At 37.6% G+C, this 25305-nt stretch overlaps 1 protein-coding gene across 18 annotated transcripts in view; it reads right to left on the bottom strand.

Moving 5' to 3' along the window:
- The window catches only part of ABI2 (abl interactor 2), a 127263-nt gene that overhangs the window by 25906 nt on the left and 76052 nt on the right, over positions 1 to 25305 (bottom strand). For 4 of the 18 annotated variants that reach the window (XM_021075327.1, XM_021075328.1, XM_021075326.1 and 1 more), the window contains 5 exons: positions 23190 to 23287; positions 19588 to 19734; positions 18731 to 18855; positions 16936 to 17118; positions 10109 to 10267 (listed from right to left, as the gene is read on the bottom strand). In XM_021075327.1, coding sequence (XP_020930986.1) covers positions 10109 to 10267; positions 16936 to 17118; positions 18731 to 18855; positions 19588 to 19734; positions 23190 to 23287 — 712 coding nt within the window. The remainder of the gene's footprint in view (positions 1 to 10108; positions 10268 to 16935; positions 17119 to 18730; positions 18856 to 19587; positions 19735 to 23189; positions 23288 to 25305) is intronic. The other 14 variants (XM_021075337.1, XM_021075334.1, XM_021075338.1 and 11 more) reach the window with 5 other exon arrangements.

Here is a 25305-nt window from a genome sequence, read left to right as displayed (position 1 = left end):
GCGGTGTCAGGATGGTGAGGGAAAGGGGCACGGGGTGGGGCAGGTATGAGGGCTCAAGAGAAATAACCTCTGAGCAGGTACGTGAAGAAAAGGAGTTCAACGAGCAGACAAGGGCTGAGAAAGACAAGCTGAGAACCAAGTGAAGGGCAAAGACTTTGAGGTATAAAGTCTTTGAGGACTAGAAATATTTCCATATGGCTGGCATAAGTGGCCCCAGAGAGAAAGTCACAGAACCTGGAAAGGTGAGTGGGTGGATATGCAATAGGGAAGGACCCTGTATTTACGTAAAAGAGTAATTAGTGAAAACAGCTTGGACTTTATACAGTCAGCTAGCATCAAATACCTCATCTGCCACTTCCTTGCTACTGGAACAGCAAGTTATTTAACTTTTTTGAGATTAATCCATGAATGTGAAATGAAAAGGATAATGCAACCTACTTTACCAAGTGAACTGCAAAGATTTTTTTTTAAAAGCAATGTATGCAAAAACTGTGCCTGGCACACAAAAATCAAGGCAATAGAAACACAAAGAAAAAGAGAGAACTTAGTAATATTGTGGGGGAAAAAAAGAATATTTGGTAACTAAGGATTTAGCTATCATATGATGGAGAGAAATAGCTGAAGAAATTCTCAGATAATTCATATCCTTCCTATCTATGAACGTAGTGGTGCCATTAACCACATTAACCTGGGCAGGTAGTATGAAGAATGAAAGGTGCTGGTGAGGAGTAGGGTCTGGGAAAAATGACACTATGATAAATGGGATGTAAATACGGGAGGTAACTGGAAAGTCTGGGTTAAATATGTAGGAAAAATCAAGAGGTCCAGAGGTAGTGTGATCGGTGTAACAGCTGTGCCATGGGTTAGCACAGGGAGAACATGTACATATAAATGCGGGGACAAGAGTTAAGCAGATAATCCTAAAGAATATCTAAGATTTAAGGGACAGGGTCGTAAGACCCTAGAAATTGGTACCTTTCTTTAAAAGATACCTTTTGGTTGGTTCTTCCCTAAAATCCTACTTCCTGGTAGTAAACTCCCATGTGATACGTCTGTCTCTCCTTCTCAGAGGCTTGGAACAATTGCTGTTATGTTCACAATATCCTGTGATTTCCAAACTTGGGATAAGAAGATGACACAAGGAACAGAGAAGGTAGCAGAGACGAAGGAGTTAAAACTAAGAAATAGTGTTCCTATTGTGGCTCAGAGGGTTATGAACCCGACTAGCATCCATGAAGATGCAGGTTCAACGCCTGGCCTCCCTCAGTGTGTTGAAGGATCCAGTGGTGCTGCAAGCTATAGCATAAGTCGCATGTTACTCAGATCTGGCATTGCTGTGGCTGTAGTGTAGGCCAGCTGCAGCTCCAATTCAACCCCTAGCCTGGGAACCTCCACATGCCTCAGATGCAGCCCTAAAAAGACAAAAACAAACAAACAAAAAGGAAATAAATAAAACCAAGAAACAGCGGCAGACAGCAACTGCACTGGAAAAGTAGCATGAGATTTATCATTCTACATCAAATAAGATGAATGTTCCTCTTCTGTTAGCACCCATCCCAACCTCCCCTGTAACAGAAAAGTAGGAAATTTCCCAGATCAGTCACCATTTCTCAGCCAAAAGGGAAACAAAAAAACAGACCTTCTAGTACTCAGCTAAAAAAGAATGATTAGGTATTTATCTTAGAATAGGTTTTTGTAGGTAGGTTGAATTTATTCGTCTTAAATGAATATATATTTTACTTCTTTTCCAGTTTTAAAGTGAAAATCTGAAACCACAGTGGCTTTAAGAAGTTCACTAACGGCCTCCCAGGTAAAAATTAATCCCAGATCTTTCCAAAACAGAATTACTTTATAACAAAACAAGTTAGATTTTTTTTCAAAGCCAGTCCAAGGCATGTTAAAAAAGGAGTTTACAAAGGTAGCCCCAAATTCTACATTTTTGGGGGAGGGGGCCCACAAAAAACTTTTTTATAATGGTCCAAATTAACTTAGTTATCACTTTCCTTCTGGTCAGCAAGATTTCATCAGAAAGCCTATGAACCAGAAGATTCTTAGAATTATCTTTCTTAGAAGTTGAATTGAAAATGAACTATTTTAGGAGTTTCCACAGTGTCTCAGCGATTAACAAATCTGACTAGGAACCATTAGGTTTCCCGTTCAATGCTCAGCCTTGCTCAGCAGATTAAGGGTCCGGAGTTGCCATAGCTGTGGTGTAGGTCGCAGACTTGGCTTGGATCCCACGTTGTGGTTCTGGCGTAGGTGGGCAGCTACAGCTCCAATCCGACCCCTAGCCTGGGAACCTCCATATGCCGCAGGCATGGCCCTAGAAAAGGCCAAAAAAAAAAAAAAAAAAAAAGAAAGAAAGAAAAAAAGAAAACAAACTATTTTAGGGAGTTCCCATTGTGGCTCAGTGGTTAACGAACCCACCTAGTAACCTTGAGGTTGCAGGTTCGCTCCCCGGCCTTGCTCGTGGGTTAAGGATCTAGAGCTGCTGTGAACTGTGGTGTAGGTTGCAGACACGGCTTGGATTTAACCCCTAGCCTGGGAACCTCCATATGCCACAGATGCAGCCCTAAAAAAACAAAGACCAAAAAAAAAAAAAAAAAAAAAAAAGAAAGAAAGAAAAAGAACTATTTTAGGAGTTCCCATTGTGGCACAGCAAAAACAAATCCGACTAGTATCCAAGAGGATGTAGGTTTGATCCCTACCCTTGCTCAGTGGGTCATGGATCCTGTGTTGCTGTGGCTGTGGTGTAGGCCAGCAGCTGCATCTCTGATTCAACCTCTAGCCTGGGAACTTTCATATGCCATGGTTGCGGCCCTAAAAAGAAAAAAAGAAAAGAAAATGAACAATTTTAAGAGAATTTAGGCAGGATTTTGATGTGAAGAACTGTTTGCAATATTCGATTCTAGTCCTAGGTATCTCACAAATAGGCAAGAGCAGAAAGTGATTATCAATTTGATTCCATTCCATTTAGCTAAGATGATTCCTCACACAATAAAACCCTTTTCCTATAATCACCAAAAGGAACTCCAAACTTAGATTTAGTAATACTGTGTTCATACCATACAATAAAGAAGTTAATGTGAAGAGCAAAGCTCATGAAGTGACTGGATTTTAGAGCGATCTTAAGTAGAACAGCTGTACAACCACAGCTTACATGCACATAGTAGCATGTAGATGTACAAACTAAAAGGTTCTACAAGGACACCAAACTTAAAGGATTGAGTGTGTGGTGATGAAATATACAGACCTTCTAGGCATGATATTCCTGGTTATTTATAAAATCCCAGAGCATCATTTTTGAGGCTTAGTGGGCTTTTTTGGCTTTTTTTGTTTTTTGTCTTTTCTAGGGCTATACCTGAGGCATGTGGAGGGTCCCAGACTAGGGTCCAATCGGAGCTGTAGCCACCAGCCTACGCCAGAGCCATAGCAATGTGGGATCCAAGCCGTGTCTGTGACCTACACCACAGCTCACAGCAACACCAGATCCTTAATCCACTGATCGAGGCCAGGGATCAAAGCCGCAACCTCAGGGTTCCTAGTCAGATTCGTTAACCACTGAGCCACAAAGGGAATTCCAAGGTTTAGGGTTTTTATGTTTTTGTTTTTCACTCTTGTCTTTTTAGGGCCACACCTGCAGCATATGGAGGTTCCCAGGCTAGGGGTCAAGCTGGAGCTGGAGCTGCTGGCCTACACCACAGCAACAGCAATGTAGGATCCGAGCTGTGTCTGTAACCTACACCACAGCTCAGGGCAACACCGAGATCCTTAACCCACTGAGCAAGGCCAGGGATCAAACCCGAAACCTTAAGGATACTAGTCAGGTTTGCTAACTCTTGAGCCATGATGGGAACTCCCAGAGACAGTGTTTTAAGAAAACAGTTTTGAAGAAAAATCAGGCTACTACAACTTATTTTTAGTTTTATAAATACTAAGAAAATTAGACAAAATAAACCTTCTAAATAATATTTCTAAAACCATTAAAGGTATCACCTTCAGATGTCATATATTTGATAGCCTATTCAAGGTAAGTTGCTTATATTTTACATTCCACTGAGGGAAATAATTCAAGCAATTTGTTTTGAGAGTGAAATATTTTCTAAACATGGATAGCAACTTAGAACAAGAATTTAAAAGTGAACCTAACTAATCATACTCAGTAAAGGGAGCTTTTTTTTTTTCCTTTTCAGACATACCAGCATGTGGAATCCTGAGCCAGGGATATAAGCTTCGCCACAGAAAGTGGTTGCAGTGACAACACTGGATCCTTAACCCACTGCACTACAAGAGAACTCCCAAGGGAGGCTTTTTTCATGGAAAAGATGATTATCAAATAATTACCACTCCTATGGTCTCAGAAGGGTTAAAAGAATTGGATCATTTTTGCTATTCATTTTCAAGTGAATTAAACATCATATGACAATACACCAAGAAAAACTAGCAAATTAAGCCACAGTTTTAAAACATAACTTGTGTTTAATAATCAATGTAGGGAGTTCCCGTCGTGGCTCAGTGGTTAACGAATCCGACTAAGAACCATGAGGCTGCAGGTTCGATCCCTGACCTTGCTCAGTGGGTTAAGGATCCAGCGTTGCCGTGAGCTGTGGTGTAGGTTGCAGACGCGGCTTGGAAACCGCCTTGCTGTGGCTGTGGCATAGGCCAGCAGCTGCAGCTCCAATTCGACCCCTAGCCTGGGAACTTCCATGTGCGGCAGGGTACAGCCCTAAAAAGACACCCCCCCCCAGAAAAAAATTAATGTAAAGGGCCTATTTGGTTTTCTTGGTCATCTGAGACTATACTTAAGACTTTTCAGTTTTTTCTTGCTTTTATGTTCTTCCTAGAGTAAACATTTGTTAACACTAAAGGCTGCCTAAAATGAGGATTCAAAAATAGCTTTAGCAAAGTATGAAGATACTGTTCTTCATACTTTGCTAAAGTCCCATACATCTGTATTCTTCTGAAGATTTATGTTAATACTGTAAGTTAACTATCATTTAAATAATATGTTCTATGGCTTATCTTTTATCACCAACATAACATTTTCTATTTCTTTTTCTTTTTTTTAGGGCAGCATCTGTGGCATATGGAAGTTCCCAGGTTAGGTGTGGCATTGGAGCTACAGCTGCTGGTCTATGCCACAGCCACAGCCACACAGGATCTCAGCCATGTCTGCAACCCACACCCACAGCTCATGGCAATGCTGGATCCCTGACCCACTGAGCAAGGCCAGGGGTCAAACCTGCATCCTCATGGATACCAGCTGGATTTGTTTCTGCTGCACCACAAGGGAAACTCCCTATTTCTTTTTAGATCTTTTAAATTACAATCAAGGAAGCTTGACACCTTCCCTGTGTAACATCTTACTCATTGAGAAACTCCTTTCTCATATAACTATATATAGTCACATTTATTAGAACCAACATTCCACTTTATGAATGAGTGTTTTTTAAGTCTTTGTTATAAGAAAATATTACTGGTAAAATGTAGGATATCTTTTACCAAAGGCCTTAGTACTTAAACACTACATTATTGATTCCTTAATGTTAAGGACTAAATGTTCATATCCCCCAAAATTTATATGAAATCCTAACTCCCAATGTGATGATATGAGAAGGTGGGGCCTTTGGGAGGAGATTAGGTCATGAGGTTCGAGCCTTCATGATCAAAATTAGCACCTTTATAAAAGAACCCTAGAGACCTAATTGAACTTAATAGCTTTTGCACAGCAAAGAAAACCATAAGCAAAATAAAAAGACAACCTACTGAATGGGGGAAAATATTTTCAAATGATGTGACCAATAAGGGATTAATGTCCAACATACATAAACAGCTCATATAACTCAGTATCAAAAAAACAAACAGGAGTTCCCGTCGTGGCGCAGTGGTTAACGAATCTGACTAGGAACCATGAGGTTGCGGGTTCGGTCCCTGCCCTTGCTCAGTGGGTTGACAATCCGGCGTTGCCGTGAGTTGTGGTGTAGTTTGCAGACGCGGCTCGGATCCTGCGTTGCTGTGGCTCTGGCGTAGGCCGGTGGCTACAGCTCCGATTGGACCCCTAGCCTGGGAACCTCCATATGCCGAGGGGGCAGCCCAAGAAATAGCAACAACAACAAAAGACAAAAAAAAAAAAAAAAAAAAAAAAAAAAATCTTAAAAAAAAAAACCAAAAAAAAAACAAACAACCCAATTAAAAAATGGGCAGAAGAACTGAATAGCCATTTTTTCCAAAGAGGAAAGGCAGATGGCCAATAGGCACACAAAAAGATGCTCAACATTGCTTATCATTAGTGAAATGAAAATCAAACCCAATAAGATTTGACCTCATACCTGTCAGAATGACCATCATCAAAAAGAACAACAATAACAAATGCTAGAGAGGGATGTGGAGAAAAGGGAACCCTACTGGTGAATGTAAATTGGTGCAACCACTGTGGAGGTTTCTCAAAAAACTAAAAACAAGGAGTTCCCTTGTGGTGCAGTGGGTTAAAGATCTTACATTGTCACTGTAACAGCTTGGGCCACTGCTATGGTGTGGGTTCAATCCCTGGCCTGGGAACTTCCACATGCCTTGTATGTGCCCCCCCCCCCCCAACAACTAAAAACAGAACCATCACATGATCCAGCAATTCTACTCCTGGACATACATCCATAAAGAATCCCACTAATTTGAAAAGATACATCACTCCAATGTTCATAGCAGCATTATTTACAACTGCCAAGATATGGAAACAACCTGTCTATCAACAGATAAGTGGATAAAGATGTGGTATATATAGCCAAGAGAATACTATTCAGTCATAAAAAAAAGAATGAGGAGTTCCCATTGTGGCTCAGCAGAAACAAATCAACTAGTATCCATGAGGATGTGGGTTTGATCCCTGGCCTTGCTCAGTGGATTAAGAACTGGGCATTGCTGTGGCATCAGCTGGCGGCTATAGCTCCTACTGGACTGCTAGCCTGGGAACTTCCAAATGCTGCAGGTGCAGCCCTAAAAAGCAAAAGAAAAAAAAAAGAAAGAAAAAAATAAAAAGACTTTAGAGCACTCTCTCTCTTTCTGCCATGTAAGGATACAAAAATAAGACAGAAGCCTACAACCTGATGAGGTTTCTCACCAGAACTTAACCATGCCAGCATTCCATTCTCTGCCTGTCAGCCTCTAGAAACACAAGAAATAAATCTTTTGTTGTTTATAAGCTGCCCAGTCTATGGACTCTGTTACAGAACCCCAACTAAAATACTTACCAAATTAGGTTAATGTATGTAAATGTACATGTACAAATACTCATGCATATTCCTCTTTACCACCAAGGTGCTTCTTCATATTTATGTTGAAAGTAAAAACTGTTAAATCTTGTGATTAGCCCTATGTGTTTCAATGACACTCCCTGCTGATGACAAGGTGAATGATAAACTGGTGGTATTCCTATTTCTTTGGCTGGATTAGATTAAGAAATAATGAGAACCAAATAGGATTCGGTATGCCCTGATCAGAGTGTTCCTTTCATTAACTTGTTCTTGAGATAATCTACATTAGAAAACAATTACTGTGCTCCTAGGACTTGACATTAGATGCCAGGTGTTCCACATTTTAATTCCTATGTTATAAAGCCATTTCAAACTCAAACCAAATATAGTAACAGTGCTGTCAGGTTTACATGGCACAGAAAATCCACTGAATTTACATTCACATGAACCCAACCCTCACATGAGCCTATCAGCTCACTTCTTCAGCAGCACAAATCCAGGTCAAGCCTCCAGGTGCAAAAATATGCTCATCAAGCACAAACCTGGGATCATTTTGCTAAATCAGGGAATTAGTTACTTGAGAAAGTACAACAAATTTTCTTGTTTTAAATATGAAAAAACACGAACCAAAAACCAGTGGGAATAATACAAGAGACTTACATAATGATCTAAAGCAAATAAAATGAAGGTGTATCTAACAGCCTTAGAATACAGGTTGGCAAAGCATTAAGTCTTGCAAAAAAGAGCTTTTCAAAGAACATAATTTAGTAAAAAAATGTTTTTAGTTTAGAAAAAGCACTCCGATTATTCAACTAGCAAAGGCGTAGTCACCCTCTTTAAACAGTTACCAGATCCCTGGAGAAAAAAGGCAGAACTTAATGGAGAGAAGTACATTAAAAAACTAAAATGGCTCACACATTATGCTCAAGGCCCAAAAATCTCAATTCACTTTATATGTTCCATGATTGTAAAAAATACTTTCACTAAAATCATTCCTTAGAGAAGGTTTTCTACTTTAACATATACTTCTAAGTATGTTAAAATGAGATTTACAAAAAATTATTAAAATATGTATGTAAAACACATTTAAATACATGTTTAACAGCCTTAAAATAAATTCCACCAACGGGGTTCTCATAAGACCAAAACTTGGGTATGTACATGAAAATTCTTGTATATACTTTCTGAAAATCATGTGCAAATGATCCCAAGCTGTAACAGGGATGCATCTCTCAGCTCCACTATGGAACTGACCTATTTTGGACGGAGAGCATCCTTCCAAAACTCTAAGGAAGGGCATAAGGGCTGTCCAGACTTCTAAGAGGGCCATGGAGAAAGCTTATCTTCAGCAGAGCTATGATACAGGCCATATCTAACAAATCAATATTTAAAAATGAAACACGCATTTAGTACAAAATAGCACCTGTACAAATATGAGTTTGGAACACATGATTTAAAAGTAGAATGTAAGAAAATACAGGGATATATGTCAAAATAAAGCTGGAAATGAGTTAAAAAGAACTTGCACGCCCAAAATCATTAAGTGTGATCAAAGATACTGCTAAGAGAAATCCATTTCAGCTAAGGCAGATGGTAATCACACCACAGTGTACTCTGGTTTTGATTATAAATACAGCATTTAATTTACAAAAGGGGACCCCCCCCCAAACTGAAGGGATCTGAATAAAGGAACAAGGGATTTGTTCTATATTCAACAAATAGTTACTGAACCCTATTACCAGATATAATAGATAAAAAAAAACTGACATGATCTCAGAATCTCATCCACTTTAAAAATTACCTCCCCCTCCCCACCTCCTACTCCTGAGGGATATGAGATTTCCGTAATCTGAAGGGAGGCAGTAGGAGAGTACAACAGAAAGAGCATAGGACTTAAGAGGACCTGAATTCAAATCCTAACTTGACTATCACGTCAGCCTGTTCTGTCACCTATAAAATACAGATGAAAATGATCATATAAGAATCAAATGAGATAAAAAAAAAGCATTCTTTAAACTCTGTTTATATAAAAAAGAAGATCAAATTTGTTCTGTAAGGCTTCAAAGGATAGAACAAGGTTTCACCACTTTTGGTCACAGTAGCCAGATTTCAGCTTCATACAACTGAGGACTTCTCCAAGATGGAATGGGCTGTCCCCTAATATTAGAGGTGATCACACATGGGCTTACTGACCTCTTGGCAAAAATCCAGAAAAACACCATAAGCTGACATACCATATCCACAGTAATTACACAGTATAGTATTCGCTCTTACCCTCTATGGGGAAGAAGCAAAATAAATGATTATGTATAGTATTAAATATGTGCCAGATTAGTTCTTCTATATGCATAATGCAACTGAAAGATGATTGTTGTATCTGGATCAATCTGTCCCAGTTTTCCCATAATAGGTTTGGTAGGAGAACTGGAAAAGATAGAATAACCTGCCTACCACAAAGCAGCTTCAAAAATGTCATTTCAGGAGTTCCCATCATGGCTCAGTGGTTAATGAATCCAACTAGGAACCATGAGGTTGCGGGTTTGATCCCTGGCCTCACTCAGTGGGTTAAGGATCCAGCGTTGCCGTGAGCTGTGATGCAGGTTGTAGACACGGCTTCGATCCCACTTTGCTGTGGCCCTGGCGTAGACTGACAGCTACAGCTCCAATTAGACCCCTAGCCTGGGAACCTCCATATGCCGCAGGTGCGGCCCTAGAAAAGGCAAAAAGACCAAAAAAACCACTCATACAACAAACAATATTAACCACCTACCAGGTACTAGTCATTTGCAATTGAAGGGTTTTTCTCTGTAACTGAGGATTTTAATTAGATATATTCTATAAACTGCAAAATAAAATCTAACCTGGGTTCTGGCTATAAAAAGGTCCTCCGTTCATCTGATTCTGAAGGCTTGTTTGTGAAGTGATGGAAGGAGGGCGTCTATAGGGCAACGAGCCCCCTATTGTTGGGGGAGTATGGCGAGTGGCAGGTCTATTCATGCTGTAGAACTGAACAGGATGACCTGGGAAAAGGAGAGAACATAGAAGATTATCTCAGACAATGAAATACTTTAGGTACAATTCCTTAATTTAATAGGATTATTAAAAATAACAATGTTTAATTTAATTGCCATATAACAAATATTAATGCAATGTGACAGTGACTGCTCAGTTGACATTCCATCAAAGTGCAAAAGCAGAAAAGTAGCTAAATAAAATTATGATTAGGTTTGGAAAAGCCATATCTAAATGGATTACTAATATTATGATTTTATCAAATTAGTAATTTGATAGGATTTCAAAATCAACACAATTAAAATTTATAGCTCACTTCCTCCCAAATAATACCAGCCATTAAACACTGAAAAGTAAACTCAACAAGAGAACATTTAAGAAAGCAAAAGAAAAAAATGTTTGGCACACAGTCTTATTCCAAATTAATAATAGTGAATTTAAGCAAGCAAAGCAATTTGTTTAAAGGATCATAAAATATTTAAGTAAAAGGTCAAGTGATGTCAAATCGCATCATTTTTCAATGGAAAATATCCTTCTCTCAAGCTATAGTCTGTCTTAAAATTAATTTAAGAAATTTACGATTATGAAAAAAGCTGATACAAAAAGTGAATCAAAGTATTTCCAACTTTTAATATTATCCTGAATTTATGCATGTATATCATCAATTTCACTATATTTTGCTCTCATTACTTCAACAACTAATGCCAACTGAAGACACTCTTTCCTAATCCATCCAAATGCCTAATGCCATCCAGGTCCTAAATTTTATCTTGACTCCATTCCTACTTAGAATCACTACCTGGGAGTTCCCATCGTGGTGCAGTGGTTAACGAATCCGACTAGGAACCATGATGTTGTGGGTTCGATCCCTGGCCTTACTCAGTGGGTTAAGGATCTGGCATTGCCGTGAGCTGTGGTGTAGGTTGCAGACGCGGCTTGGATCCCGCGTTGCTGTGGCTCTGGCATAGCTCCAATTCGACCCCTAGCCTGGGAACCTCCATATGCTGCAAGAGCGGCCCAAGAAATGGCAAAAAGACCAAGAAAAAAAAGAAAGAAAGAATCACTACCTGGGGGCCTACTGTACAGATAGAGAGATCAAGTACTAGAGCACCCATGAGAGAGCAGATAAGAAACATAAAGAAAAGGGAGAGAGGAGGAGGGGAAAGAGTAAGGGAGAGAAGAGGAGGAGGGAAGAGACAGGTGAGGGGAAGAAAGAGTGAGATGAGAGGAAAGGAAGAGAAAGGACAAGGGAGGAAAAAAGGGCAAAAGGCAAAAAGAAAAACACTTGATAATTGTTCACCTTTTCCATGACTGTAAAATGGTTTTACATGACTACAACTGATCTTCGAGAACTGTTAAATTTATCAAAGGTGGAGTCAGATGGATGTTTAAATAAAGAATATTATAAAAGCACTCAAGAGCTGCTATATGATTTACTCTTCCTACATATGACTGTATCAAAACCTAAAATTCAATTCTGTTATATTAAAAACCTTGAGTAGTCAAGCTTAAACATAATCCACTTTCAAGTCTCTACAACCATGATAAAAATATAAAACCATGTATACTAATAAACCATTATTTAGAAGGTATATTTTATCATTTGAATCACCAGATACACATTATTGGCATTTTAGGAATTAACCTGTAACACACTAACACAAATCTAAAATCAACGAATTAAAAAGTCTGATAATTGAAGTTCCCATTGTGGCTCAGTGGTAACAAATCCGACTAGTATCCATGAGGTTGTGGATTTGATCCCTGGCCTTGCTCAGTGAGTTAAGGATCTGGTGTTGCTGTGAGCTGTGCTGTAGGTCTCTGATGTGGCTGGGATTCCATGTTGCTGTGGCTGTGGCATAGGCTGGCAGCTGCAACTTCAATTCGACGCATAGCCTGAGAACTCCCATATACTGTAGGCACGGTCCTAAAAAAGCAAAAATAAATAAATAAATAAAAATAAAAAATTAAAAATAAATATCTCATGATTAATACCATTATGAATTTTACATAGTTAGATCCAGTCTAAAATCTCCCATGTTGTAAGCCCTCAATGATCAAAAGACACCATGGAATAAAGACTCTAAACCTAATCAAGGACGTGAAAGACTTATATGCTGAGAACTAAAAAACATTTTAAAAAAGGAAATTAAAAAAGGATTCAAAGAAATGGAAAGATACCACATGCTCCTGGATTGGAAGAATCAGTATTATTAAAATGGCCATATATACTACCCAAAGCATTCTACAGATTTAACGAGATCCTTATCAAATTACTCATGACATTTTTCATAGAACTAGAACAAATAATCCAAAAATTTATATGGAACCATAAAGACCCAGAATTGCCAAAGCAACCCTGAGGGAAAAAAAAAAAAAAAAAAACAAGCAGGAGGCATAACTCTCCCAGACTTCAGACAATATTACAAAGCTACAGTAATCAAGACAGTGTGGTACTGGTACAAAAACAGACATACAGACCAATTAAACAGAGTAGAGAACCCAGAAATAAACCCAGACACCTATGGTCAATTAATCTTGGATAAAGGAGGCAAAAACATAAAATGGGAAAAGGTCTCTTTAGCAAGTGGTGCTGGGAAAACTTGACAGCTGCATATAAGTCAATGAAACTACAACACATCCTCACACCATGAACAAAAATAAACTCAAAATGGCTTAAAGACTTAAAGATAAGATACCATAAAACTCCTAGAAGAGAACATAGGCAAAACATTGTCTGACATCAACCATACAAATATTTTCTTAGGTCAGTCTCCCAAGGCAATAGAAATAAAAACAAAAATAAACCAACAGGACCTAATCAAACTTACAAGCTTTTGCATAGCAAAGTAAACCATTAAAAAAAAAAAAAAAAAAAAAAAAAAAGACCTACAGAATGGGAAAAAAACAGTTGTTTGCAAATGCAACCAACAAGGGCTTAATCTCCAAAATATACAAACAACTCATATAACTGAACAGCAAAAAAACAAACAACCCAAGTGAAAAATGGGCATAAGACCTGAACAGACATTTCTCCAAAGAAGACATACAGATGGCCAACAAGCACATGAAAAAATACTCAACATCACTAATTATTACAGAAATGCAAATCAAAACTCCAATGAGGTACCCACTTCACATGGGTCAGAAAGGTTATCATTAGTAAGTCTACAAATAACAAATGCTGGAGAGGATGTGGAAAAAAGGAACCCTTCTACACTGTTGGTGGGAATGCAAACTGGTACAACCACTACGCAAAACAGTACGGAGGTTCCTCAGAAACTTAAATATAGAATTACCATATGATCCAGCAATCCCACTCCTGGGCATATATCTGGACAAAACTACAATTCAAAAAATACATGCACCCATATGTTCACAGTAATACTATTCACAATAGCCAAGACATGGAAACAATCTAAGTGTCCATTGACAGATGAATGCATTAAGAAGATGTGGGGTGTGTGTGTGTGTGTAATATATATAATATATAGCACACACACTCACACATACACACACGGAATACTACTCATCCATAAAAAAAGAATGTAATAATGCCATTTGTGGCAATTGCATGCAGCTAGAGATTATCATACTAAGTGAAGTGAGTCAGAAAGAGAAAGACAAATACCATATGATATCACTTATATGAGGTATCTAAAATACGGCACAAATGAACCTATCCACAGGACAAAAACAGACTCACAGACATAGAGAACACATTTGTGGTTGCCAAAGGGTAGGGGGGAGGGAGTGGGATGGACTGGGAGTTTGGGGTTAGTAGATGCAAACTATCACATTTAGAATGGATAAGCAACGAGGTCCTACTTTATAGCACAGGGCACTATATCAAGTTTCTTGGGATAGACCATGATAGACGATAATATAAGGAAGGGAATGTATATATACAAATGACTGGGTCACTTTGCTGTACAGCAGAAATTGGCACAATGTTGTACATCAACTATACTTTAATAAAAACAAAAACTCTATTCATACCATTAATAAGGCATTTATTTTGCTTTGAGTCAAAAAAAACCAAAACTACAGTTTAATTACCATAGACCTAATGATAAAAACCTAAAACTAAAAACTACTAAAAGAAAACAAGAAAATATTTTTGACATCTATAAAACAAAAAGTTTGTAAATTTGACACCAAAAGTACAATCTAAAGGGAAAAAAAGCAATGAATTGGGAATAATCAAAGAATTTTTGCTCTTTAAAAGACACCATTAAGAGAATGAAAAGTCACAAAATGGAAGAAAATATTTGCAAATAATTTTATTATTTGCATAATCAATTAAAGACTAATTCAGAATGTGAAAGAATTCAATAAGAAAACAAACAACCCTATTCAAAAGGTATGTGGGGGGAAGCAAAAACATTTAACAGACGTTTCATCAAATATAAACAGATGGCAAATAAACACATGAAAAGATGTTCTACATCATTATTCATTGGGGAAATGTCCACAAAACCACAAGGAACTATTATACACCAATTAGAATGTCTAAATTAAAAATATGTGTGTAAAGAATAACAATACCACATGCTAACAAGTGTGCAGAATAAGTGGAAGTCACACACTGCTGATAAGTGTGCAAAACTGTACAACAACTTTGGAAAACGATTTGTCAATTTCTTATAAAGTTAAGCATTCACTTCCCATATTATCCAGCAATCCTACTTCCTAGGTATTTACCCAAACAAAATGAAAACCTATGTACACATACAAGTCTATGTATGAATATATTTGGCACTTTTATTCATAATCACTCACAACTGAAAATAACACAAATTTCCCTCAATTGGGTAAAGTATTAATAAAAAAACTGTGGTAAACCCATTCAATAGAACACTATTCAGTAATAAAAAGGAACAAACATGTAACAATGGATAGATCTCAAATGCACTGTGCTAAAAAGACAGACCCAAAGGCTTTATCACACATGCTTCGATTTATGATATTTCTACAAAGGCAGAAACTTTAGAAACAAAGATCAAGAGGTTGCCAGGGCCTAAGAGGAAAACAGAAGGACTGATTACAAAGGGGCATGTTGGAAATCTGAGGATGATAGGACTGTTCTATGTCTGGACTGTGGTTGAGGTAGTATCATTGCATACATTTGTCAAAACTCACAGAAGCTGCACACTAGAAAGGGTGAATTTTAATCTACAGAAATTATACTTTAATAAAAAAAAGGAAAAAAGTACTTGGTGATTCGAAGACATGACATAAAAGGGACTGATATAAATTTTTAATAAGGCATTTACCTTGCTTTTTGTTAAAAAAAACTATAATTCTTCACTCATACAATAAATTTTTTGAGTGCAGATGAGAAACCAGCAACTGCTATTAAGTTGTAATTTAATTACTAAAATGTAGATGCTAGATAAGAGTGATTTGTCCTTTTTGGGCCTACAACTGATTTAAGATGAATTCCTTATTCTACTGATGCAGGAGCATAACATGATTCTATAGTTAACTAGCTGGAGTGACCTAACAGAGTTGTATATATATCAAAGGACAGCTCATGTTTACATTTACCCCTGAAAAAAGCTTTTCTTAAAAAATGCTATTACAGAAGCTATGCCATTAAACACCATCCAAAATGGATGGATTAAAACGGACTTTTAAAATGTCTTTTAAAACATCTAAGCATCTTGGAGTTCCCGTTGTGGTGCAGTGGTTAACAAATCAGACTAGGACCCATGAGGTTGTGGGTTCGGTCCCTGGCCTTGCTCAGTGGGTTAAGGATCTGGTGTTGCCGTGAGCTGTGGAGTAGGTCGCAGACGCGGCTCAGATCCCACTTTGCTGTGGCTCTGGCGTAGGCCGGTGGCTATGGCTCTGATTTGACCCCTAGCCTGGGAACCTCCATATGCCACGGGAGCAGCCCTAGAAAAGGCAAAAAGACAAAAAAAAAAAAAAAAAAAAAAATCTAAGCATCTTGGCATAACAGTAGGGCTGAATACACATATATTATGAAGTACTTTATTAACCAGCTAAGGTGATGTGTGTCCAAGCACATACATTTTTACAGCAGATCAGAAACTGTTTACAAACCAGCATCATTATTAACTTTGCAAATAAACTGTAGCAATTGCACCTTTTTCTCCTTCCCCATCAAAACAGTCTTTAGGTTGCAATGTTAAAACACCAAAACACCAGTCGACCTTAAGGTACAAGTAAACTTGAAATTCTTAAAAAGACCGCTGTCTATTTGTTTACTAGGCTGCTACAATACGCAATGAATTCTGTTAAAATAGACTTATACTTTAAACTGTTATATCAAATATTTCCTATAAAACATACCTTAAAATTGTCACAGACTTTTCTTTTTGTTGATGACTTAACTGTAACAAAGAATACTTCTAACGACAACTTCTCAAAACTGTACAGAAGACAGCGCCATACTAAATTCATGAATCTCTAGTAAATGAAATTTGAGTAATAAAAACTGTGTATTTGTGCTACTCTATCAGAAAAATAAGAACCTTTACGCAGATTTCCTCAGGAAATTCTATTCTTCAGTCACATGCCATTTTCTAATTACTACCTTAGTCTCAATTTAAAAAAAAATACAAACCACAACAAAAAAATCATAAAATCAAGTTCCAAGTAAGAGAAGAGCCAGAGGACTGGACTGCCTGCCAAGGAATAAGCCCATACTCACCTGTAGGGGGAGTGGAAGAAACAACAGGGGGAGTTGGAGAAGTGAAGCCATCAGCAAGGGTCTGGGCACCCCCAGCAGCAGCGTCTGGGGCAATGGAGGAAGGGACAGTTGCAGGAACAAGAGGGGCAGGGGCAGATGCAGAAGTAGCAGGAAGGGGAGGAGTACCAGCAGAGCCAGCAGGGGCTGGGGGAAAAGAGGAGTAAGAGGCAGCATTAATGAGGCACTTCCATTAGGCAGGATTAGAAATGGTATTAGAGAACTTAATGTTAGATACTAAGTGTTTATCAATAACCAAAGAATAGAAGAGAGTGTTAAAAAAAAAAAAAAGAATGAAGTTTATGTTAAGGATTATTAGGTTTGCAGCAAATAATTCAAGATGCTAAGGGTAATGTACAGATTGTAAAATTCATTAAAAGCATTCCTTTTGGAGTTCCTGCTGTGGCTCAGCAGTAATGAACTCAACTAGTACCCATGAGGCAGGTTTGATCCCTGGCCTTGTTCAGTGGGTTAAGGACCTGGCATTGCCATGAGCTGTGGTGTAGGTCACAGATGTAGCTTGGATACCATGTAGCTATGGCTGCGGTGTAGGCCAGTAGCTACAGCTCTGATTCAACCCCTAGTCTGGGAACTTCATATGCCACAGGCACAGCACTAAAAAGCAAAAAAAAAAAAGCATCATTCCTTTTCACTCGACAGCCACTATTCTGGAAGAAAGGTGCTCCTTTTATATTGTTATTTTTACCATAACATTCTGTAATAGTATACAAAATTAAACATAACACCAGAAAACAACAGTATGGAGTTCTCGTCATGGCTCAGTGGTTAACGAATCCGACTAGGAACCATGAGGTCACGGGTTCGATCCCTGGCCTTGCTCAGTGGGTTAAGGATCCAGTGTTGCCGTGAGCTGTGGTGTAGGTTGCAGACGCAGCTCAGATCTCGAGTTGCTGTGGCTCTGGTGTAGGCCGGCAGCTGCAGCTCCGATTCGACCCCTAGCCTGGGAATCTCCATGTGCCACAGCAGCGGCCCAAGAAATGGCAAAAAGACAAAAAAAAAAAAAAAAAAACCATATTCCATTTTGATTTACACGAATCAGAAACTAAACATGTATCCAGACATAAACATCTTATTGGTAAAAAAGAATTTAGAAAAATACAAATCTCCTTTTCATGACTTTTAAAAAGATATTATCTATTTGTTATTAAAGCAAATTAAATATGTAATATCCTATCCTTAATGTCTTTTGGGTCATGTTTTAAAAACTAAATTTTAACTGTGAGTCCTCAAATTAAACAAGTACATTTCTCTGTTTCAGATAAGATCGGGTGCATTCAGGGTGGTATAGCCATACATTATTTTGTTTCAGAGAAAAGCGGGTAGCATTTCAGTGATTATTAAGTTCCAGAGTCAGCTAAATTTAACTAGTTAATTATATCTGTCCAATCCTTGGTTACCAATCTGATCCTCACACTGGGTGCCCACTGTGTCCAAAGGCATGCACTGTCATAACACCAGCTGGAATTAAACACGTAACTCATTCCAAGGTGGTATCTGAAACCTCAAAGCACCACCTCAGCCATAGCACCAAATACATTAAACCAAATAACAGAGAAGTTTGTAACAAACTTACAAATCACTTGGCTAAAATAACAAATGGATAAAGATTTCTCAACATTTAGACTCTTAAAGGGAAAAAAAAAATCCAATTATGAAGAAAACCCACTGTAATTAAATCAGAAACTCAACTCAAGACTCCAAAAGGAGAGGTGATGATGAAGCACAATGCATGTTTTACCTGGAAAGACACTGGGTGGAGAGGGGGTGGGAACGGCAATGGGGACTCCCACACTCCCACTTCCACTGTTCTCCCGACTGCTGCTCCTACTGCTTGGATGGCTTCCTCCACTACTCCCGCTGCTGCTAAAGGAATAAGAGCCACCAAACCATGAGCATTTATATATGGTAAGGTATCACCAGCATTTTCCAAAATTTTCTGAAATGAATATAGCTATACGATGATAATTCCAAAGTCTTTCACTTCAAATATGAATTCCTTAACAGAGTAAAGGGAAAAGCCGAGTTCAAAAAAACTTGTTTTGGATACCTTTTAACGAGTATGTATTAAAGAAGTTGGGAAAGAAAAAAAATTCTCCATCAATGTAAGTGACAAATGATGGGGCTCAACACAGAAAAATAATACTCCTTTCTTTCATTCCAGTTTAAAATGGCTGCCTGAGGAATCTTTTTTATAATAAAAAGTTTTCCTAAACAGATTATTTGATTAATTTTATTTGCAACATCACGACTACCCCATACTAGTGTTTTATTGCGTATAGTTTTTCATCTGTAAAGTTCCACCAAAAAACAACTTGAAATTTCCCACATCCGGTCCACAATTTTTTTTCGGGTCAACTAAAACTATCGATCTTGTAAAGGAGTTTGCACTTTGAAAGGTTTGTTCTTTTTCAACTTGCTGATTGCTCAAATTTGCATCAGAACATGAGGAGAGAGAGGTGGAATCAGATGAGGTTTGGAGGAGTAGAGTGAGGAAAAGAACTTAGTGCTTGGAAAATGAGAAAGGTTTAACTGAAGTTATCTAAACAAATTATGGTACTATGACCATCACATTTTGCGCTGAGGTAGAGAAAATACCTGTAAGTTCGATTTCTTTGATTCACAGAAGCTGTCCTCACAGGGCTCTGCTGCGAGGGAGCCATATTACGGGTTGGGCTAGGTACGTAATCATTTGGTACCACTGGAGGACGCACTGGCTCCAGTGTGCGATAGGGGGAGTGCCGCCTACAAAAAGAAGAGCGTATGTAGCGTGTGATTAGCAAGTTTCGGCACAATAAATTCAGAGTTGCCAGTAGTGAAATACAATTTGTACTCGAGAGATAGTAAAATGTGTTTTAAAAAAACCCAGCTACCAATTTCAGTATAAGTATCACCTCACCATTAGGGTTTTGATGCTACTGTTATTTTTTAGTCTCTGACCTCATTTCCCTGTGCCAATGCAATTTTGTTCACTCATTCTGAGAGCATGAAGATTCTCCCACCTGGTAGGCCAATGTTTCCCAGACTCTCTTCTAAGATACGTTCAAAGTATTTTAGTGCCAAATCAAATTCTCCCAACTGCACTGTACGAATGCACTAATTGTCTTCCTCACCCCCTCTCTCCCTAACCAAAAGTATTCAAAAAGTAAGGTAAATAAATTTAGAATTTGGCTCCACAACCCCCACACTGATGATCAAGAGCAACAACAATTCAATTCCTTTTGTATACAGCTAGTACACAGAAATAAAACTGTATCTCCACACAGAGAAATAAACAATGGAATCTCATTCTCCATTCTCTCTTCACATCCTCCTTCAACTTCCACCCTGACTGCCCTTACCCTCTTCAGAGTTCAATATTCAAAAGGGAGAGAAGAAATAAAAAGTCACCTAAGTCTTTCTACCTTATTTACTTTGAACTGTAAAGTACAAAGTAAACTGGATTTCATTAGCATATTTCCCTTTTTTTCCCCTCAAAATTCCCTTTTAAAAGAAGAGAATGAGAAGAACAAGAAAGGAAATATGATAGGAAATAGGATACACACTGGAACACTAGTGATTATTTAAGTTAGTTCTCATCTTTACATTTCCAAATTTTTTATGACAAACACTCTGACATGAAACTGATACTGTATAGATGAGATTCTGGTCTTTAAAAAAAAAACAAAACTGGATTTCAACATGTGAAAATTAAAGACTCTTCTTCTCCTAAAATGACATTACTCACTTGACTTATGTATTTCTCAATAATTCACTCTCCTGGAGTTCCCGTCGTAGCTCAGCAGTTAGCAAACCTGACTAGGATCCATAAGGATGTAGGTTAGATCCCTGGCCTCTCTCTCAGTGGGTTAAGGATCTGGTATTGCCATGAGCTGTGGTGTAGGTCGCAGATGCGGCTTGGATCCTGCGTTGCTATGGCTGTGGCATAGGCCAGCGGCTACAGTTCCTACTGGACCTCTAGCTTGGGAACCTCCATATGCCGTGGGTATGGCCCTAAAATACACAAAAAGACCAAAAAAAAAAAGTAATAATTATAATTCACTTTCCCAAAAGCTCCCCAGGTTCCTTTAAACTGTTCTGGGCCACTCAAGGGCTGGCTCACTGATTTGGAATGAGGTCACTTTGCAATGACCGTGTCTGTTCTATTACCATCAAAATCTGGCATAAACAAATACACACATTATTAAAAATGAATCAGGGCACTAAATGAGACACTGGGTCAAAGAAAGAAAAATGAAGGTCAGAACCTTGGATTTAAAATATTCCATATGCCTCCAGGCGACCGAAAAAATAAAAATAAAAACAAAAATAAAATACTAAGAAGTGTGGGCATCTCTTAAATTTTAACGTAAATCAAAAACACAATAAAATAGGAAACTAATTTCCAAACAATTTTTCCCAGAAAATAAAATGTTCTGTTTCATCCAAGAAAAAAAACCTCTGCTCATTGAGAATTATACAGTGAAGGCAATAATAAAACAAGGTAAAAAACTAGGGGCAGAGAACAAAATATGGTGGCTAGGCAAAGACTGCAAGAAAGCCAGGCTGTGACCATTAAGTTGCTAGTGGTGCTCAGCCACTCTGGTCTCCAAGGATCCCTGCAGAGCCCTTTCTAATACACAAGGAAAACAAATACCAGTATATGAGTAAATCTTCAAAATTTAAGAGCAACAAAAAACTTATTTTATTAGAGATTTCAGTGGATTGTCTTGCTAATAATCTTGATGAAAACCTAACAAAGTTAGATACTATACATGATAGAAATACAGACATTCCACAGGAAAATAAAAAATACTGCCTCTTGAACTAATTCTCTACTCTTTCTTTCTCTAAACAGTTATATGCTACCAAGTCATCGACATTCTACCCTGAAGTTTAAATCTTACATAATCTACTAGATTCTTTCTTTTCTAATCTAAACAGAATTACTTTTGTCCACCCCAAATAAAATCATCCTATCACTGGCTGGAATTCATTTGTATTCTTTTGTTTTCCACTGTCCTAACTATAATTCCTCTTCCAACATTATCTTTCTTTGCCTGATTAGGTTGTTGTTTTTTCTGTTTATTTTTGTTGTTGTGGTTTTTTTTTTTTTTTTTTTTTTTTTTTTTTTTTTTTTTGGTGAGGGGGCCAAAAAACAAAATTGCCAATTAAAAACTTTCCGTATATATCACAAAGCCAATGGTAGTCAGTGTTTTGTTATTGTCTTACACATTTTTAAAAAATCCAATTCATGGTACAGTGACTCTGAAAAGTTGATAGAGAACAAATATTACCCCCTTTTACAGATGAAAAAACTGAACTCTTAAGAGGTTTACTATGTAAGACACACAGCAGGAGCAGAGTTGGACCACGATTTTAGTCTCCTCACTTCTGGGCAACATTATGCCCACCTAATCACAAATCTTGATCATGATAAACCAAGTTTTTACATCATGATGCTATAGAAGAAAAAAAAATCAAGCTTTTCCATTAATTGATCATCTCTGCCAAAGTCAAATATAGAGCACAAGTCTGTGGACCAAATGAAAGCTCAATGTTCTCATTAAAAACAAAATACACAGAATTCTGTAATCTACAAAGTGTTTTCTTCAGAAGACTAGTCTAAATAAGAACAGTCAACTATAATATGAAATACTAAAATTTTTCTGAAAATAGGAGTTAGGGTGCAATTTATAATAAGCCATGAATTCAGTAGAATTTTACCTCCAATTTAAAATTCATTAGAAAGGTAATTTCTAGGAGTTCCCATTGTGGCTCAGCAGTAACAAACCTGACTAGTATACATGAGGTCATGGGTTCGATCCCCGGCCTTGTTCAGTGGGTTGAAGATCCAGCGCTGCTGTGAGCTGCAGTGCAGGTTGCAGATGCGGCTCGGATCCAGCGTTGCTGTGGCTGTGGCGTAAGCCAGCTGCTGTAGCTCCAATTTGAGCCCTAGCCTGGGAAACTCCACATGCCACAGGTGCGTCCCTTAAAAAAAAAAAAAAAAAAAAGAAAAGAAAAATAATTTCTAAACAAAATCTTTTTCAAGTATAAAGATGTTTTCCAAGAAAAAGGAAAGTTACACACGAAAAAAATAATCCTAAGAAGAAAATGTTCTTTCTTCAAATATTTAAAAATAGTTTAAACACATAAAGTGTTTAGTTTTCATACGACACTACACAAAATAGTTTTCAATTATTACTTAGTTACATACTCACCCAAGCGTCCCTTTCCCTGACATGGGGGGACTGGGGGGTTTCTGAGTTGGAGGTGTTGTACGCGGTAGCCCACCCATCTTCATATTCTGCGTACTCACCTAAAAAATTTTTGAGGAAAACTCAATTTAACTTGCATGCAGTGAAATAAAATGGCACTTTCAGGATATAATGATATGCTATTTAACAAAGGAGGGGGAGATTTAAATAGGAAAAAAAAATTAGAGGCCATGCATTTCATATGCAATTTCTACTCTACTATTATTCTACAGTTGTACTCAAAGGACTCTTCCTAAATGTGAGGTTTTCAAACGATTATAAACTTGTATGCACAGACTTTATTTGCCATTAGGCCATCACACCAACAGATCACTGGTTAGACTATTTGATACTGCATTCAACTGAAATTAAATAGATTAATATAAAAACTTTAGTTTTATAATAAAGAGTAATTCAGGGAGTTTCCGTTGTGGCTCAGCAGGTTAAGGATCCAATGACGTCTCTGTGAGGATGTGGGTTCAATCCCTGGCCTCGTTCAGGGGGTTAAAGATCCAGTGTTGCTGCAAGCAGTAGCATAGGTCACAGATGTGGCTCAGAGTTGATGTTGCCCTGGTTCTGATTCAACCCTAGCCCAGGAAATTCTACATGCCATGGATTTGGCTGTAAAAGGGAAAACAAAAAATGAAAAACAGTATTCCAATCAGAAAAAATAATGCCTTTAAGCAATTTGTTTTTTAGATATCAAATATATCATAAAAAACAAAATACATGTTCCCCCCAAAAAATAAGCAACTTTAACTTTGATCCGTTATAGAGAATGTAAAATAAAGTTAAATCATATACATAGTAAATTTAATTTTTTAAAAACTGATCGGCTTTATAATTCAGATTTCTTTAATGTTCACTTATGAAGGAATCACCTACCTGAAATCTGCCAGAAGTTAAGGTGTGTTCCTAAACATGTGAACCAGAAAGGTAGGGCTGAGGTATCCCATTCAACTGTGAGCAGTACAGTGGCCAATGGCAATGTCCTAGTTCCAGGGGGAATTAAACCCACTTGGGCCCAAAATGAAGATTAATTCAGGCATGGGAAAGATGTAACACAATCTTAAGTCAGAGCTAAGCTATGATTCCACACCACTGTAAACCAACTGAAAACGCAAGTGTGGGAAACATGGGTCATCTGGGAACAATGGATGCCACCACAGGGGAAAGTCAGCATTTATATAGAAAGCCCTAGAAATCTGGATATCTTACGGAGTTAAAAGAAGTCATTCACGAATATAGTTCAAATGCAACCTCAAACTGTTTGAGATTACCAATGGATTACAGTTAATAATGTTTACCATATAGGTTCACACCTGACCCTATTTTAAGCCCCTAGTACTCTGGATTATCAAACACTTCAAAAAAAAAAAGGATCTTAACTTTTCTAATATGTTCAGGGTATGCAAATTATACTTACAAAATGAAATTGCAATACATTACACTTTTGAAATCAGAATACATTTATAATTGTAATTTTAAGAAAACAAATCCTAATTATATACAAAATACTGAGGCTGTAAAAATTAACCCTGGCTTAAATGGAATATTTAAAAATCCTAAAATACTGCTTGTTATCTGAATAGGCAAGAAATAAAATATCAAGAAACAAACTCTTCAAATGAGTAACCCAGTGAACAAGTTGTGTGTGATGTTAAAACAATCTTTAATGACAAATGATACCTTTGAAATGTCAATATTTTTTACAGGTAAGCATTTATCTATAATCCTTTTGTCATCGCTTTTAAACAATTAATGCAAAACAAACTGGTTATCAAGGAAGAATAAAGATTAACTTATCCTTGCTCTTCCCCTCATTAATAAGCAGAGGGTATACTAATCATATCTTAAAACGAAAATGCCAGAAGAAGTTTTTAAAAAATTAATCCACATTTGGGGAAAATTTTAGGAGTAATATGTACAAATAACCAATAGCTTTTAAGACTATAAATCTTAATTTGCGATACCAGAAGATTTTTAAAAGTAGTAACCAAAGTCCTTTAAGCTCAACCTTAAACAACATAAAACCCAAAGTCACTTTTAAGTGATGAAGGAGAAATAGGCAACAAAAACA

The sequence above is a fragment of the Sus scrofa genome, chromosome 15 (genome assembly GCF_000003025.6).
Source record: "Sus scrofa isolate TJ Tabasco breed Duroc chromosome 15, Sscrofa11.1, whole genome shotgun sequence".
NCBI lineage: Eukaryota > Metazoa > Chordata > Mammalia > Artiodactyla > Suidae > Sus > Sus scrofa.
This window is presented reverse-complemented; position numbering and strand designations above follow the sequence as displayed.